The following is a 19,567-nucleotide window of genomic DNA, read 5'->3' as shown; positions in this document are numbered from 1 at the left end:
CTAGAGAGAGATCGTTGATCCAGGGAGTTATTCTGATTGCCTGATTGGAGTCGGGAAGGAATTTTTTATTCCCCTAAAGTGGGGAAAATTGGCTTCTACCTCACAGTTTTTTTTTTGCCTTCCTTTGGATCAACCTGCAGGATAACAGGCCGAACTGGATGGACAGGTGTCTTTTTTCAGCCTTATAAGCTATGTTACTATGTTAGTTGTTCTAAACTTGGACAGCCCTCAGATTGCCAATCCGAGCATGGGCTGAGCTGTGACTAGGCCATGTGACTGATAAACGTGACATCTCATGGTCTAGGAATAGGCTTAAGGGGGTTGTCTCACCTCAGTAATCACCATTTAATAACTAATAGTCCTAGGATGGTTTCTGTAATATAGATCCATTTTCCAATTTGCCTCTGTCACCTCTTATTCCTCTTTATAGTGCCCCAAATTCCATGCTCGTTTCTAGGGGTTACGGACACTTCTGTAATGTTATCCAAATTCCCTTGATAGGCATTGTCAAATAATAATATCTACCTGTAATAACTAATAGGAAGGATGTGTGCATCACTGGACATTGCATGCCGGTATACCTAAATAGAGGTATGCAGTAAGCTGCACCTTTATGCAGGGGATCAAGATGTATTAAGAAATTAATATGCACAGAATGTGGGACCTAAAAATGACATTATTAAAAGGTGGATAACTCCTTTCCATCTCTTGCATCTATACATATTTGCATATTTGTTTTAATCAAATATGCTCAGTAGTACATAAACAGCAAAATATTCACAGCTCTTTGGAAATCCTCTAAGGAGGCAAAGATGCACATCAGGAGTCTAATTAGCAGCATTTTCTGGATTCTGCACAAGGTCCTAAATATAATACTTACTGTTCTCGGAGTTCACTTAGAGCTCTCATCTCATCCGAAATGTGAGCCGCTGTTTGTTCATCTTTGGTCTCCTCCTCAGTTTTCTCAGGTGTACATGACTCAATAGTATCCATAATCATGTACTGAAAGAGTTCCTGGATTTTCACACAGCAGAATAGCTGGAGGCAAAGAAACACTAATGTTTACAATTGTAAAAGCAACATATTAAAATTTACTTAATGGTAACAAAAATGTCTAATGTGTCCCATCGGGTAAAATACAACGGTGAGAACTACAAGAAAAAAATGATATCAACAGAACAATAACTAATACAGGCAGTGAGGAGCAGCTCTCAGGACAATTAAACAGGCAGTCGATGTTCCTTTCATGGAAGGTCTGCTGTATGCTCAGTGAATTCCTTTGTGGAAGCAGAAAAAAAAGGTAAATGATTGAACTAATTTAGGACCCAGTATTATAACAGCATGGATACACCAATATATAACTGAAATCCAATTATATCACGGTATACTTGTTAATTACACTGCTTATGTCTTATTAAAATCATTTTCATATATGAGGAGTTTGTAACACCAAAACAATGAAGAATCTTTATTGGAATTTACAGAAAAATCACATATCATTTGTTGTGAATTATTTTAACACGAAAACAATTATAAAAGCTTAAAACCTGAAATTTATTTAAATCTTAGAATTTCAGAATTTGAAGCATGAATGGAATGGGCGTTTACATTTCCCCCTTTCATCTGGATGTAATGGCCAGAAGGTGGTAGGGACTACAGAAATAGTAAAGTGGGCTCTCCTGTAGTACCCATCCAAGTGAATGGGGCTTATGGAAACTGTAAGACAATGTGCTTCGCTGCTCTACATCTCATATATTAAGGAAGCAGCATACTTTCCCCAATCACTGTAACATCTATTCACTATTTACATAGTTCACACCAGGCAGGACAAGGTCTGGAAGCTTCTTCTAGAGATCCAGAGGTGGGACCTAAATAAATTAAGCACATACTGCATACCCTCTGGATATACCATAATTATTTGAGATGTGAATACCGCTTTAATATAAAATTGCTCTGATCTCAAGTGTAAATTGAAAGAGAAATGTGAAAACCTTTTTTAAAGGGGTTGCCTGGGTTCAGAGCTGCAACTGGACATATCCCCTTTTTCACCTAGGCAGCCCCTCTGAGTGGAGCATCGAAGCATTTCATGCTCAGATGCTCCCCCTTGCCCTGTGCTGTATTGTGCAGGGCAAGGGCTGTTTTATATACTGCTAGGTGGAGGGGTGGTAACCAGTTGGGGGGGGGGGGGGGGGTGTACCTGCACAGACTTACTCTATCCAATCAGTGCTGCCATTTTTAGACTGCGCAAGTACACATCGCCAACTGGTTACAACCCCAACTGGTTACCACCCCTATGTACCCTTACTGCAGACTGCCAGAAATTCATTGATAACTTCTAGTAGAAATGATAAAGGAATGGCACAACAGAGAGTCATAAGAATAGATGCTCCACAATTGTTATTACATGGGGAATGCATGAAGCTATTATAACAGGCATGTCAGAAGTGGTGAAAAGTCCTCTTTAAGTAGCTGTACAACACAAATCCAGAACATGGCTGAAGTATCGGACTGGGGTTCCTTGGGCTCACCAGAGAGACTAATATGGAGGGCCCACCATTAGTCTATAAATGAGCGCATCCACTTTAAATTAATTTCATTAAAAGTAGACATTAGCGGTAACTAAATGGCTCTGTAGTCAGCTCAAAGTTGAATAGTTGCCTGTGAACCTCAGAAAGCCCTAGGGCAGTGATGGCTAACCTCCAGCACTTTAGCTGTGGTGAAGCTACAACTCCCAAGATGCACACTTGCTTGGCTGCTCTCAGAACTCCATAGAAATAAATGGAGCATGCTGTTAGTCGGAGTTTCACCACAGCTGGAGTGCCGGAGGTTAGCCATCACTGCCCTAGGGGTACCTGAAGAGAAATGTGACTCCATCTTGTCTTCTCTTACATGTACAGAATATCTCACCCACGCACTGTTTCACATCCTCCCCGCTGTGAGTTAGATATCCCTATCTGTCCCAGGACAGATTCTGGGAATATCCTAGAACTAGAACAAACGTTTTGTCTCATTCAGGGTCATTCGGCACAACTGCGTACATTCTTATATGTGACGTATTACATACCATAAAAGGATGTTCCGGTAGTATCTGTGTGAGCACCAATGTTTATCTTTATGACTGGTTTAACGCTGTTGTTATGCAAACTTTTCTACTGCCTATATAAGACCAAGCTATAGCATAATAAAGTTAGACTTGTGTGTGTCTGTTATTAGCAACTGAGAAACATCTCTCCTGACGTCAGTGTCTCAAACCAAGGTTGTCGTAGAGGTCCAGAAAGGTCCAAATCCTTTCAGTACCTTGTTATGTAAGAGCCTAGGACCTCCGGAAGATACTCTGGTACTCTGGGGAGGGGGGGGGGGGGGCAGTCTGACACTGTATGGCTTTGTAGAGATTCCTCTCATAATGGAGAACTTGGCTAGTGTAAAATTCATTTACCACATACTTCATCACCGATGCCCACTTATGTTGTTTCCTCTAAACTAAAACTGCTTTTGGTATCAAAAACTCAGGAGCTGTTATTAATTTATCTAGAGGTTTATATGGACATTTATTTTCAGGAAACACTTGAAAGACTTGGGATAACACAGTGATATTCCTGGGCAGGTATTAGAAATGAGCAAATCGATTGCCAAAATTAATAACTAATAAATTTGGGTGAATCTCCAGTTTAGATATTCATGTAGCCAATATGGAGCTGAAGGGACTTTATAGAATCAATTTGCCCATAGACAATAAAGAAAATTGGCAAATTGATCTGCAAAGTGCAAGTCATAAACTTAAAGATAACCATAAGTGTAAAACGCAACCTGAATCAGACCTGGTGTAAGAAATACTGATTTTGGAAATAATATATGCATATATACAGTATATATATTATATTTTATAGATTATGAGGGATTTATTTGTGTGAATCAGAGATAGGTAGGTGACTGTACGTGTGTATACTTCATTAGTATGTATCTAGCTCCTTTTTGTCTTACTCTGATTCTCACATATAAAGGTCCTGGAATATCCTGTATCTCTTACATATGCTGATTGGTAGAGAACAAAAGGCACCCAAAATGTGCGAATAAGAGACAAGGGGTCATAAAATGCTTAGATAACAGGTTCTGGGCAGGCCCACAGACTCTCAGATAACCGATATGGGGCATTGGCAAGGATAGGGGTTGAGAGCTTTCAAGGAATAAAAGATCCATGCTTTGGGGTATATGGGGGGAAGCTGGAGGAGGAGGCTGGGAGGAAGAGAGGACTGGGGAGGGCAGAGGAGAGACAAGGATTAGAGGCCCATGTGTGGTTACTATAAATTGTAAGGAATTTTAATGTTGAGCTAAAGTAGCATTCTGTTGTGTACTGGAAATTGCTAGTAATTATAGTTATTGTTATGTGTGTATGTCTCTCTCTATGTAATATTTATTTCTTTTTGTTCCACTGTAACTCCATATATACTCATCAATAATACTGTAATATCAATTTTCCACACTATACAATATATTTTTTTTAATACGTTCATTCTTGTGTCTCATTTATTGCATCCAACCTCGAATCAGACCCAGTAAGAGGGTGTATTGCAGACCCAGTAAGAGGGTGTATTGTATATAGTATACATTTAATGTATATTTATATATAATAATTTCTTACACTGGTGTAATCCAAAGGCTCGAACATTGGTGAAGAAATCTTGAAATTTCCATAAGAAGAACCCACGATAATACCAGTACTACATTAACTAAAACTAAAGAAGTGATCTTATTATGCTCATTATCTTATCCATCCAAGTGCTTTGTTTCCATAGCAATTCAGTGGAGAAGAGCCTAGTAGAAATGCCAGGCTTCAAATGAACATTACTGATATATGGTGTCATGTATTCAAATGACAGAGAATATTGAAATACAAAGGATGACTAATTACAAGACAGACATGGAGAGGTAGCAGCAGATAATGAGAATCACAATAGGTACTGACTAATCAATATATTGCTTTTATTATAGACTTCAGGTTAACCTCAAGTGACTTATGACAAGAGAAAGCACCTTCCCCTATGGGAGAGTTTTTGAGCTTAAAGGGGTTGTATCATCATAGACAATGGGGGCATATCGCTAGGATATGCCCCCATTGTCTTATAGGTGCGGGTCCCACCGCTGGGACCTGCACCTATATAGAGAACGGAGCCCCGCAAGGTGTTGGCTGGAGGACTCCGGTCTAGCCCCCACCAAGCCGGCTCCCCATAGAAGTGAAATAGAGCATACCGCGCATAAGCGGCCCCCGCTCCCATTTATTTCTATGGGGCCAACGGAAATAGCCGAGCCAGTGCTCGTCTATTTTCGCCGACCCCATAGAAAATTAATGGAGGGCGGCTGCGCATGTGTAGTGCACCCTCCTTCACTTGCAGGGCTCCGTTCTCGATATAGGTGCGGGTCAGAGAGGTGGGACCCACACCTATAAGACAATGGGGGAATATCCTAGCGATATGCCCCCATTGTCCATGATGAGACAACCCCTTTAAGGTTTTCTAGCTTGCTAGATACCAATGAAGGTGTGCTCCAATTTTGGTCCATATTGACCATTCAAGTCTTTTAAACTGGTCATACATGTTCAATGACAGCAGATCGAGGACAAAAGATCTTTCTGGGAACAAAGAACTTTCTTCTGACGGCTGAATGAAATTTTTAACATGGCCGACTTCTTTTCAAATGATAGTGGCCTGTTATCGGTTGGATAAAACCAACCAGTTTTCTGGTGTTAAATTTCACCCAAAAAATGATTGTTTTGGTTGAAATGGTTAGTTTTGATCAACTTTAGATTACTTTAGACTATGTGTATGAGTACCTTAAAATGCTGTCACAAGCAGAAAGACCCAGTCTACACAGCAGTAGAGACTCTTGTCACCTATAACAAAGGTGCTGTGATGACTGTGACCTAGGACACAGTAAATATCAAATCTAAAGGCTGAACTGAATAAAAAGGTCACCTTGGCCAACACCCATCTACTATAACTCTTACTTTGCTGCCGGGTTCTGAAGCTAGTTGCTCAATGGTTGGAAATGGTTTATTTGGCAAGTGACAGAATTCACAACTTGAGATGGTGACTTCCATTTGTCTCAGAGGAATATCTTCACAACTCTGCGGGAGCTAGAACAGAGAAAGCACATAAACATATGATAAACACAAATAACGCGATGCCTGATGCAGATGTGAATAAAGACTAACAACAGCTACACAGTGTATAATTTCTCTAATCTTCTTTCCTTGGAAACTATCATAATTTTCATGGTAAGTTTTCATCCATTCTTTCATAAGATCAGTTTCAATACATTAAATGGAAGATCGCCGCAGCTTTTACTTGGAAGCCTCACCAATCGCTAGAGTGTTAATGCAGTGAGGAGGAGTTTTAGTGGTGGTCACACATATACATTGCTATGGCGTTCAATGTCTGGGGGCCAATGGAAACAGATAAACACTCTTAAATATAATGCTATAATTGCTATTGTATAAATGCTATTATGAGTCATATTTTTGGGGGATTTTATTTGACATTATACTACTTTACATATTTTTACATTTGCAAAATGATGTAAAGTAGTATAATGTAATTTTACATTTGTATTCCACTTTTTAAGGGCATCTGTCAGCAGATTTGTAATTATGAAGCTGGCTGACCTGTTACATGTGCACTTGGCAGCTGAAGACATCTGTGTTGGTCCCATGTTCATATGTGCCCGCATTGCAGAGAAAAATTATGTTTTAATATATGCAAACAAGCCTCTAGGAGAAACGGGGGCATTGCTGTTACATCTAGAGACTCTGCTCTCTCTGCAACTGCTGTGCCCTCTGCACTTTAATTGACAGGGCCAGGTGTGATGACATTTACACTTCCTGCTCTGTCAATCAGATAAAGTGCAGAGAGTGCAGCAGTTGCAGAGAGAACAGAGCCTCTAGGTGTAATGGCAATGAGGCTCATTTGCATATATTAACCCCTTAGTGACCAAGCCCGTTTGGGACTTTATGACCAGGCGTTTTTCTTCCTTTTTTCATGGTCTCGTTCCAAGAGCTATAACTTTTTTATTTTTTCGTCTATATAGCTTTATGAGGGCTTGTTTTTTACGGGACAAGTTGTAGTTTTTAATGACACCATTTTGGGGTACACATAACTTTCTGATTAACTTTTATTAACTCTTTCTGGGAGGGAGATGGGGAAAAATAGCAATACTGCCACTGCGTTTTTACATTATAAATTTTACGGCGTTCATTTTTCGGTACAAATAACATAATATATTTAGTCTCTGGGTCAGTACGATTACAGTGATACTAAATACTTAGAATTATTTTAAGTTTTACTACTTTTTTCCAATAAAACCCCTTTTATTAACCCAAAAAAATATTTTGCATTGCCACTTCACAAGACCCATAACTTTTTTTCTTTCTTTTTCTATGGAGTTGTGTGAGGGCTTGATTTTTGAGGGACAACTTGTATTTTTTATTGCTATCATTTTGGAGCTTTGTGATCGCTTGTTATTAATTTTTTTTCGGTGGGAACTAAGAATAAATCAGAAATTCTTTTTATTTTTTTTATTTTTACGGCGTTGACCATAGGGGATAATTTATGTAATATTTATGTAGTCCGGGTCGTTACGGACACGGCAATACCAAACATATGGGGGATATTTTCTTTTTGCAATTTTTATTCATTGAAAAGCGTATTTTCAATGGAAAAAAAAGCATATTTATTTATTTTATGAATTTTTTTATTTAATAAATGTGTATTTTTTCTATTTATTTTACTACTTAAAAGTCCCACAAGGGGACTATAATATACAGTATTTTGATTAATTTTAAAATGTAATGCATTATCTCTATAAGGCATTACATTTCAATAGCAATGCTATTCAAACATTGACCAGCAGGCTGCACCAGAGAGGCACAGCCTGCTGGAGAGAACTGAAGACAGGCTCGAGGCCCTGAACGGAAGCAAGGTAAGCTTCCGAACACATCAGCACCCCGCGATCGCATTTTCGGGGTGCTGATGGGAGACAGAGGGAGTCCGCTCCCTCTGCCACCACTTTACATGCAGCGGGCGCCATTGCGCTCGGCATGTAAAGGGTTAAACAGCCCGGATCGGTACTTCTACCGGTCCGGGCTGTTAGAACAGGGCCCTGGCTCTCATGTGAGAGCCAGGTCCGCGCTCCCTGCTGCACGGGGGAGCCGTGCAGCGCTTAGACCGGGCTGCCGTAAAAACGCGGCGGCCCAGCCTAAGGCCCCTTAGTGACCACTGTAAAAACACGTATGGGTGGTCAATAAGGGGTTAAAACCATTTTTCTCAGCAATGCGGGCACATATGAACATGGCACCAACACAGATGCCTTCAGCTGCCAAGTGCACATGTAACAGGTCTGCCAGTGTCATAGGTACAGATCTGCTGACAGATGCCCTTTAACTATTATAATGAAAAGGCCCTTTAATATGTTGTGAGGAGAAACACATTGTTATCTGTTATAAATTAATGTCCTATTTGGCAGAAATAGGAAAAGTAAACTCATCAAGGCTACACCCTACTTTTTGTGACAATAGGGGCATATTCATGTTTGTGAATCATAGACATGTATGCTTTCACAGACAGCGCAAGTATCCATTGATTTTATTAGGTTTATTCACACAGCCTTGTGTGGGTCAGTGGAAAAACAACAGGAGCATGCAGTGATTTTGTCTATGGTCATGTCAATATACTCTAAAAGTGGCAGCAGAGTGATTGGCTTCATCGCCATATCAGCATGGCTTCATGAGGGATCGGTCATGTCAAACTAATTTAGTTTTTATGAGGAGGTAAGTTCTAGACTTAACCGTGGCAAATCAATGGATCTCGTATATCTGGACTTCTCCAAAGCATATGACACTGTACCACATAAAAGGTTAGCACATAAAATGAGAATGCATTTTTTTCTGATAAGATGAAATACAATTTTTTTTTACAAACCGGATTCCAAAAAAGTTGGGACACTAAACAAATTGTGAATAAAAACTGAATGCAATGATGTGGAGATGGCAAATGTCAATATTTTAGTTGTAATAGAACGTAGATGACAGATCAAACGTTTAATCCGAGTAAATGTATCATTTTAAAGGAAAAATACGTTGATTCAAATTTTCACGGTGTCAACAAATCCCCAAAAAGTGGGGACAAGTAGCAATAAGAGGCTGGAAAAAGTCAATTTGAGCATAACGAAGCGCTGGAAGACCAATTAACACTAATTAGATCAATTGGCAACATGATTGGGTATAAAAAGAGCTTCTCAGAGTGGCAGTGTCTCTCAGAAGTCAAGATGGGTAGAGGATCACCAATTCCCACAATGTTGCGCAGAAAGATAGTGGAGCAATATCAGAAAGGTGTTACCCAGCGAAAAATTGCAAAGACTTTGCATCTATCATCATCAACTGTGCATAACATCATCCGAAGATTCAGAGAATCTGGAACAATCTCTGTGCGTAAGGGTCAAGGCCGTAAAACCATACTGGATGCCCGTGATCTCCGGGCCCTTAAACGACACTGCACCACAAACAGGAATGCTACTGTAAAGGAAATCACAGAATGGGCTCAGGAATACTTCCAGAAACCATTGTCAGTGAACACAAGCCACCGTGCCATCCGCCGTTGCCAGCTGAAACTCTACAGTGCAAAGAAGAAGCCATTTCTAAGCAAGATCCACAAGCTCAGGCGTTTTCACTGGGCCAGGGATCATTTAAAATGGAGTGTGGCAAAATGGAAGACTGTTCTGTGGTCAGACGAGTCACGATTCGAAGTTCTTTTTGGAAATCTGGGACGCCATGTCATCCGGACCAAAGAGGACAAGGACAACCCAAGTTGTTATCAGCGCTTAGTTCAGAAGCCTGCATCTCTGATGGTATGGGGTTGCATGAGTGCGTGTGGCATGGGCAGCTTTCATGTCTGGAAAGGCACCATCAATGCAGAAAAATATATTCAGGTTCTAGAACAACATATGCTCCCATCCAGACGTCATCTCTTTCAGGAAAGACCCTGCATTTTTCAACAAGATAATGCCAGACCACATTCTGCATCAATAACAACATCATGGCTGCGTAGAAGGATCCGGGTACTGAAATGGCCAGTCTGCAGTCCAGATCCTTCACCTATAGAGAACATTTGGCGCATCATAAAGAGGAAGGTGCAACAAAGAAGGCCCAAGACGATTAAACAGTTAGAGGCCTCTATTAGACAAGAATGGGAGAGCATTCCTATTTCTAAACTTGAGAAACTGGTCTCCTCGGTCCCCAGACGTCTGTTGAGTGTTGTAAGAAGAAGGGGAGATGCCACACAGTGGTGAAAATGGCCTTGTCCCAACTTTTTGGGGATTTGTTGACACCATGAAATTCTGATTCAACATATTTTTCCCTTAAAATGGTACATTTTCTCAGTTTAAACTTTTGTTCCGTGATTTATGTTCTATTCTGAATAAAATATTAGAAGTTGGCACCTCCACATCATTGCATTCAGTTTTTATTCACGATTTGTATAGTGTCCCAACTTTTTTGGAATCCGGTTTGTATATTCACTTCTACTATTGATTTATGCAAAGTTTTTTGTAGTAAAAGTTTTATTTAAGTAACATGTATTGGTGACTTACTTACCTGCCTAAATGTATTGGTACCATCATGCTCAAAATCTGAAGTCCTACTTTTTACTGTGTTTTCACTAGTGACAGAGCCTAGAGGACATAAATGATAGAAAATAACATATATTGAATATATCTCGTATTCTGAGTCTATAAAAGCATTTTGGGTATGTTTTGGTGCTTGCATTCTATTTAGTTTTTTTAAATACATATATCAAACGTTACCAGGGGACATCCTCTGCTTCTAGAGGAAAGAAGGCTTGTACACAAACATAGAATAGGATTCTTTACGGTAAGAGCAGTGAGACTATGGAACTCTCTGCCTGAGGAGGTGGTGATGGGGAGTACAATAAAGGAATTCAAGAGGGGCCTGGATGTATTTCTGGAGTGTAATAATATTACAGACTATAGCTACTAGAGAGGGGTCGTTGATCCAGAGAGTTATTCTGATTGCCTCATTGGAGTCGAGAAGGATTTTTCCCCCCTAAAGTGAGGAAATTGGCTTCTACCTCACAGTTTTCTTTTTACCTTCCTTTGGATCAACGTGCAGGATAACAGGCTGAACTGGATGGAAGGATGTCTTTTTTCAGCCTTACAAACTATGTTACTATTATACTATGAATGTACTGGATTGCACTGATCTAAGAGATACACTGACTACTAGTCAAATCTTAGCTATATGTATAAACATTAACTTTTCTGGTGATTATAGTGGAGATGTTCTACATCTTCAATATTGGACCAAGCCAAGAGCATTTGTGCCGAGAATTCTTAATAGCAAATTAAAGAAAAGGACATCTTCTCTAGAAGATCAATCTGTAAATGTTTCAATAATGTATGTATAGTCAGTAAACTCTGCTGGATGGTTGGTTGGCAGCTTGCCAGGGTCTATTATAATGAATGATTCACATTATGAAGGTCAACTGAAAACTATTTCAGAAAATGAAAATCATAAGTGTGCCAAACCATTCGGCTGCTTTACCCCACAACTGAAATGACATCTCTCCCCCTATAAACACTTGTATAATGCTCTCTACACCTGTACAGATATATTGAATTGAATAAAAATATACTTTTTAAGACGAGAAATGTCTACACCTCTGTACAGCTAACTATTCTGAATAATTTTAACACTTAGGGGCACATTTATTAAGACCAGTATTTTAGAGGCACCAGACTCTTCATAACTTCGGCGGATCCTCCACCACTTCTAAATGTAAGACAGCTTTCTAGCTGTTTGAAAATTAGACCTTTTTCTACGCCTGAAGCATAGAAAATGGTAAATGAGGCAGGCCTGCCGGTCCATCCCGCCCCCCCCCCCCCACACACCATGCCCACTTTTTTTAGACCTGGCATGAGCAGAGAGAAGTCACAGATTGCAGTGCAACGGTTAGTTTAATTTTATTTAGGCGTATTTCAGCTTGATAAAACACCCCCTTAGTCTGGTGTGCTGTCAGAAGCTGTCTATATCCCTTTTTTCAGGGGTGTCATTGGGGGCTGATAAGGATGCTGGTTGCCAGTAAATCACTTTGCCTTGGCCACAGTATATAGATACATTGAATTGAATTGAATTTTTGAAGGAAAGCTTAGCCATGACAAGTATGATACAGTCTCTTAAAGGGTCACTGAGTTTTCAGAAAACTTTTAATGTCATAGAGACGTTTAATCAGTGGGGAGTCTAGTGCTGAGACCGCCAGCGATTGTTACAATGAGGAGAGAGAAGCGCTTGCATATTTTTGCGAGTTTGGGTACCTGGACCCGAACCCGAACTTTGGGTTCAAATTCGGTGTTCGGGCATTTAATGAAGCTTTTGAAAGGCTGCAGAGCAGTCAATCAACAAGCTTTTAAGCTGTGGGCACTTAGAAGCCATCACAGCCATGCCTAGTAATGGCATGTCTGTGATTGGCCGGTGCATCATGTGTCCCAGCCTCTATACAAGCTGGATCACATATAGAACAGCCCATCAGCTCTGAGTAGTGCAGGGACAGCAAGCAGGCTGCTGAAGCAAGGGAGAGTGTTAGGAATCTAGCCTTTTTTTTTTGGGTGACCTATAATGATTTTTTGTGGTTACAATGCACCATTTTTGTACCCCTGACTTAAAAATATAATAGTTAATCCGTCTGTTAGTTCGCTGGTGACATATACCCATTTTTGGTGTGAGATACATGTGCACTGCATCTGTGACAGGGAAATTAATATAGTTAATCTGTCTGTTAGTTCAGTGGCTGACCTCAAAGAATGAGTGCTGCTGGTGCTGGTGGAGCTCCTGTTGCAGGGAGAGGAGCAGAGTGGCCGTCCCCTAGCCAGCATGCCTGCTACTGCCTACCGCACCCAGGGACTGAGCACACCAAAGCCAGCTCCAAGGAGTTTCCTGGCATGGCAGTTCTTCAACAATGTGCTCACGACAAGACGCGAGTGGTTTGCATGCTGTGCAATCAGAGCCAGAAGCGAGGCATAAATGTTCTAAACCTGAGCACCACCTACATGACCAGGCATCTACATGCAAAGCACGAGCTGCAGTGGAGTACACACCTGAAAAACCACAAAAGATCTCCGGCTCCTCCTGCTCCCTCTTCTGCTGCAGTCTCGGCCTCTTCTTTCCCCTCTCCAGTGACAGTGGCACCTGCCACTTCGCAAACAGAGGATGTGGCAGCAACACCACCACCTCCACCACCTCCACCACCGTCACCCAGCATGAACACACTGTCCCATGGAAGCGTTCAGCTATCCATCCCCCAAACACGAGAGAAAGATGAAGTACCCCCCTACACACCTGCGATCCCTGGCCCTGAATGCCAGCAATTCAAATCTCCTGGCCTTTGAAATACTGTCATTCCAGACTTTTAAAAACGTTATGATGGTGGCTGTCCCACAGTACGTGGTTCCAAGCTGCCACTCCTTTTCCAGGCGAGCTATCCCTGCCCTGCACAACCAAGTGGCGGACAAAATCAGGTGTGCACTGCGCAACGCCATCTGTGGCAAGGGCCACATAACTACCAATATGTAGACCAGTAAGCACGGGCAGGGACGTTATACAGGTCCTTCTAAAAAAATTAGCATATTGTGATAAAGTTCATTATTTTCTGTAATGTACTGATAAACATTAGACTTTCATATATTTTAGATTCATTACACACAACTGAAGTAGTTCAAGCCTTTTATTGTTTTAATATTGATGATTTTGGCATACAGCTCATAAAAACCCAAAATTCCTATCTAAAAAAATTAGCATATTTCATCCGACCAATTAAAGGAAAAAGTGTTTTTAATACAAAAAAAGTCAACCTTCAAATAATTATGTTCAGTTATGCACTCAATACTTGGTGGGGAATCCTTTTTGCAGAAATGACTGCTTCAATGCGGCGTGGCATGGAGGCAATCAGCCTGTGGCACTGCTGAGGTGTTATGGAGGCCCAGTATGCTTCGATAGCGGCCTTAAGCTCATCCAGAGTGTTGGGTCTTGCGTCTCTCAACTTTCTCTTCCCAATATCCCACAGATTCTCTATGGGGTTCAGGTCAGGAGAGTTGGCAGGCCAATTGAGCACAGTAATACCATGGTCAGTAAACCATTTACCAGTGGTTTTGGCACTGTGAGCAGGTGCCAGGTCGTGCTGAAAAATGAAATCTTCATCTCCATAAAGCTTTTCAGCAGATGGAAGCATGAAGTGCTCCAAAATCTCCTGATAGCTAGCTGCATTGACCCTGCCCTTGATAAAAAAAACAGTGGACCAACACCAGCAGCTGACATGGCACCCCAGACCATCACTGACTGTGGGTACTTGACACTGGACTTCAGGCATTTTGGCATTTCCCTCTCCCCAGTCTTCCTCCAGACTCTGGCACCTTGATTTCCGAATGACATGCAAAATTTGCTTTCATCCGAAAAAAGTACTTTGGACCACTGAGCAACAGTCCAGTGCTGCTTCTCTGTAGCCCAGGTCAGGCGCTTCTGCCGCTGTTTCTGGTTCAAAAGTGGCTTGACCTGGGGAATGCGGCACCTGTAGCCCATTTCCTGCACACGCCTGTACACGGTGGCTCTGGATGTTTCTACTCCAGACTCAGTCCACTGCTTCCGCAGGTCCCCCAAGGTCTGGAATCGGTCCTTCTCCACAATCTTCCTCAGGGTCCGGTCACCTCTTCTCGTTGTGCAGCGTTTTCTGCCACACTTTTTCCTTCCCACAGACTTCCCACTGAGGTGCCTTGATACATCACTCTGGGAACAGCCTATTCGTTCAGAAATTTCTTTCTGTGTCTTACCCTCTTGCTTGAGGGTGTCAATGATGGCCTTCTGGACAGCAGTCCGGTCGGCAGTCTTACCCATGATTGCGGTTTGGAGTAATGAACCAGTCTGGGAGTTTTTAAAAGCCTCAGGAATCATTTGCAGGTGTTTAGAGTTAATTAGTTGATTCAGATGATTAGGTTAATAGCTCGTTTAGAGAACCTTTTCATGATATGCTAATTTTTTTAGATAGGAATTTGGGGTTTTCATGGGCTGTATGCCAAAATCATCAATATTAAAACAATAAAAGGCTTGAACTACTTCAGTTGGTGTGTAATGAATCTAAAATATATGAAAGTCTAATGTTTATCAGTACATTACAGAAAATAATGAACTTTATCACAATATGCTAATTTTTTGAGAATGACCTGTATCTCCCTAACTGCACTCTGGGTAAATGCAGTGGCGGATAGCAGTTTGGCACATGTCCTACTGTCACCGAGGATTGCAGGACATTTCTCATTCCCTCCTGTTGCCTCCTCCTCCTACTTCACTTCCTCCTCTACCGCCTCCTCATCTGGTCAGCGTAACACCTTCACTATAAACTTCAGCACAGACAGGGAGAAACGATAGCAGACTGTTTTGAAACTCATCTGTTTGGGGGGAAAACCCCACACCACGCAGGAGCTGTGGACAGGCATGAAATAACAGATGAGTGGTTGGTGCCGCTGAGCCTCAAGCCTGGCCTGGTGGTGTGCGATAATGGGCGAAATCTCGTGGGAGCTCTGGGGCTGGGGGTTTGACGCACATTCCTTGCCTAGCACATGTGCTGAATTTGGTGGTGCAGAGGTTCCTGAAAAATTACCCCGATAGGTCAGAGCTGCTGCAGAAAGTGTGGGTCGTCTGTGTGCACTTTCGGCGTTCTCACCCTGCTGATGCTTGCCTGTCTGCTCTGAAGCGTAACTTCGGCCTTCCCACTCACCGCCTCATATGCGACATACCCACAAGGTGGAACTCCACCGTGCACATGCTGGAGAGACTGTGCGAGCAGCAGCAGGCGATAGTGGAGTTTGAGCTAGAGCACGCACGGATGAGTCGCAATGCGGAACAGCACCACTTCACCACCAACAAGTGGGCCTCCATGCGGGACGTGTGTGCCATGTTGCGCTGTTTTGAGTACTTCACCAACATGGCCAGTGCAGTCCTCAGCGTTACTATTCAACTTCTATGTCTCCTTGAAAGAACGCTTCGGGCGATCATGGAAGAGGATGTTGCACAGAAGGAAGAGGAGGAGGAAGAGGGATCATTTCCACTGTCATTCACAAGTGGCTCGGAGGGTGGGTTCCTGCACCAACAGAGGCCAGGTACACACCTGTCCAGCCAGGGCACAGTTCTGCAGGATGAGGAGGATGATGAGGAGGAACCGTGTTCACAGCACGGTGGCACCCAAAGCAGCTTATGGGCATCAATGGAGCGTGGCTGGGGGGATACAGAGGACACAGACGATACACCTCCCACAGTGTACAGCTTGTCGTTGCCTCTGGGCAGCCTTGCACACATGAGAAACTACATGCTGCAGTGCCTGCGCAACGATCACCGAGTTGCCTACATTCTAACCAGTGCTGATTACTGGGTGGCCATCCTGCTGGATCGCCGCTACAAGGACAACGTGCTGTCCTTAATTCCGTCACTGAAGCGTGATTGGTAGATGCCCGGGTACAAGCGCACGCTGTTAAACGTGCTGCTGATGGCATACACACCTGACAGCGGGGGTTCAGTGGAAGCACAAGGCGAAAGCAGAGGATGAGGAGGAAGAGGTCACCAACGCAGCTGGGGCACTGCCAGCACCTCAGAAGGGAGGGTTAGCATGGCCTAAATTTGGAAAAGCTTTGTCAGCACGCCACAACAACCAGCACCACCAGCTGATATGGAACGTCTTAGCACAGGAGGCAGCATTTCAGCAACATGGTAGAACAGTACGTGTGCATATGCCTACATATACTGACTGCCCCATTCAACTTCTGGGTCTCCAAATTGGGCACATGGCCTGAGCTTACTTCTTTACGCCTTGGAGGTGCTGGCCTGCCCTGCAGAAAGTGTTTGTCCAAACGTGTGTTTAGCACGACATGGGGAATTAATCACAGACAAGCGCAGCTGCCTGTCCACAGCCAACGTGGACAAGCTCACGTTCATTAAAATGAACCAGGCATGGATCCCACAGGTCTTGTCCGTACCTTGTGGTGAGTAGACAAGTATACCGGCCGCACCCAGCCATTGTTGTACTCCAGCGCACTTTCTCTTTTCTATTTCCCAGTGTTTTGGGGTCTTCCCAAATTTATAAAAAATAATAATAACAAAAACAGTGTTGGCTACCTTCTCCTCCTCCTCCTCCTCCACCTGCGCTTCCACCTATACTGCCACATCCACCGCCTCCTCACCCCCCTACTCCACTTTGACCTCCGCCTCCTAGTTCAAGATTATTATTTTATATTTTTTTATATTCTATGTTATTTTAAGTCATTTCCCTATCCACATTTGCTTGCAGGGCAACTTTCCTGCTCTTACCCCCATTTTGATTCCTTTTGCATCCCTCTAGCCCTTACTATGACTATTTTATAGCCATTTTAGTGCACCAAAGTTCAGGTCCCCGTTGACTTTAATGGGGCTCGGGTTCGAGTTCAGGTGAAGTTCAGGTCCCGAACCCTAACTTTGACGCAAAGTTCGACCGAACTCGGCGAACCGGAACATCCATGGGTCCGCTCATCCCTACTCAGAAACCCTTTAATAGTAACCCTGTAATATAGGGTGAAAAGGTGAAGACAAACTCTACAAAGGTATTTCTGGAGCGTAATAATATTACAGGCTATAGCTACTAGAGAGATATCGTTGATCCAGGGATTTATTCTGATTGCCTGATTGGAGTCGGGAAGGAATTTTTATTCCCCTAAAGTGGGGAAAATTGGCTTCTACCTCACAGGGTTTTTTTTTGCCTTCCTCTGGATCAACTTGCAGGATGACAGGCCGAACTGGATGGACAAATGTCTTTTTTCAGCCTTATGTACTATGTTACTATGTTACTATGTAACACTGACAGTAAATGATATTCACTTATATCAGGCATCCTCAAACTGCGGCCCTCCAGCTGTTGTAAAACTACAACTCCCACAATGCCCTGCTGTAGGCTGATACCTGTAGGCTGTTCGGGCATGCTGGGAGTTGTAGTTTTGCAACAGCTGGAGGGCCGCAGTTTGAGGATGCCTGACTTACATGGTTCTGGTGCTTTTTAAGTAGACATTTTTGTGTCTGAATCATCTGGTACAGGAATTTCAGCTAGCATGAAACATCCAGTTTAAATAAATCATTACTTCAAAATGCATGCAAAATCCTTAATATCAGTTTTCTTATATTACAATGATATCCAACCATCATTATACCTAAACCTAATTGTGGTTTTAGATGAGTAAAATATTTAAAAGGTCACGGGGAGCATCATACTACATCAAGCAGCCCAGTGCTTATGTCAGATCTCCTTATGCAGCATAGGCAGATATAATAATGAGGGTAATACTGTAAAGACATTCAGGGTTAGACATTTACTGAATACACATGTAATGGATGATCTTTGATAAATGGAACAATTTCCAAGAAAAAGAGGTTGGTGGTGCACAACAGGAATTAGAATCTGACAATGTTAGACATTTTCCTCCCGTGGCTGAGGTCAAGAAGACATGTATGACAAATTGATAGGATGGCTCCATGTCAAGTGAAATCAGCACAACACTTGAACATATATGTTTTTATGCATTTTAAATTATTCAGTTTTGGTTAAAGCGACACTATGGTTCAAGAAAAAAAATTATATTAACTGTGGAACGAATGTAGTAAATGAGTTGAAAAATATTCAGATCACTAGTAATAGGTAACCCTCAAACATCTAAGAATATTGGTGCTATCCATAAAGTGCTGAATTACATTGGCTGATGCTGGAGGAATGATTGCTACCACAGTCGTTCCTCCCTCATTCTGGCAGCACAGGAGATGTGCTGCCGATAATCAGGCATCTCTCATCCTGATGAAAAATGTCCATCAGCAAATGCTTGTTCATCCGTTGACGACTGTTCAATTAAAAGAGCCAATTATTTGCTGATAATTGTGTGGTCTAATAGGGACTTTAGATGATGACCTTTTTATCTTTTCAGCTGCAGATGTGCCAATTTCTGGGGTTCTCTTCTGTCATCCAAGATGGCCGCTTCTCACACTACTTGATTCATACTGAGCATTGGTAGTCCAAGACACTTCCGGTTCTCCAGTTAATGTGACTTTTCTTTCTTGAACTGGACGGCAGCTTTATGTGAAATCACAAGTGAATACCACATACAGCTCTTTTATACGTTTTGGAAACCACTATTGGAATAGGTCCACATAGGACGGGTCCATTGTGGATTTGTTGCTGCAATTTGGTGTATGGCAAACCTGCAGCGTTTCACAGTACCAGCAACGTGGATGAGATTTTAAGAAATTTGCAATTCTGGATATTTAAAATCTGCAATGTAGGTACATTTCCAGCATGGATTGTTTTGCAGCATACTTTGCTAGTAGTGTAATCCACTGCATATTACATTGACATAAAGTCCATACCAAAAGCCCAAAGTATTAAATTACTAATGTAGGTTAACTCTCTCCTTTAGTATACTATTCTGGACTTTTGGCCTCCGGCACTTATAA

The 19,567-nt window shown here is 42.2% G+C and overlaps 1 protein-coding gene across 1 annotated transcript in view; it reads right to left on the bottom strand.

Annotated features, from left to right (window-relative positions):
* ERICH6B (glutamate rich 6B) overlaps positions 1-19,567 on the bottom strand; it is a 172,885-nt gene that overhangs the window by 103,317 nt on the left and 50,001 nt on the right. The window contains exons 4-6 of the mRNA XM_044287614.1: positions 10,640-10,716; positions 6,002-6,130; positions 881-1,038 (exon numbers count right to left, since the gene is read on the bottom strand). Coding sequence (XP_044143549.1) covers positions 881-1,038; positions 6,002-6,130; positions 10,640-10,716 — 364 coding nt within the window. The remainder of the gene's footprint in view (positions 1-880; positions 1,039-6,001; positions 6,131-10,639; positions 10,717-19,567) is intronic.

This window comes from Bufo gargarizans, chromosome 3, assembly GCF_014858855.1.
Source record: "Bufo gargarizans isolate SCDJY-AF-19 chromosome 3, ASM1485885v1, whole genome shotgun sequence".
Lineage (NCBI taxonomy): Eukaryota > Metazoa > Chordata > Amphibia > Anura > Bufonidae > Bufo > Bufo gargarizans.
The sequence above is the reverse complement of the archived record's forward strand: the minus strand, read 5'-3'. Positions and strand labels throughout refer to the sequence as shown.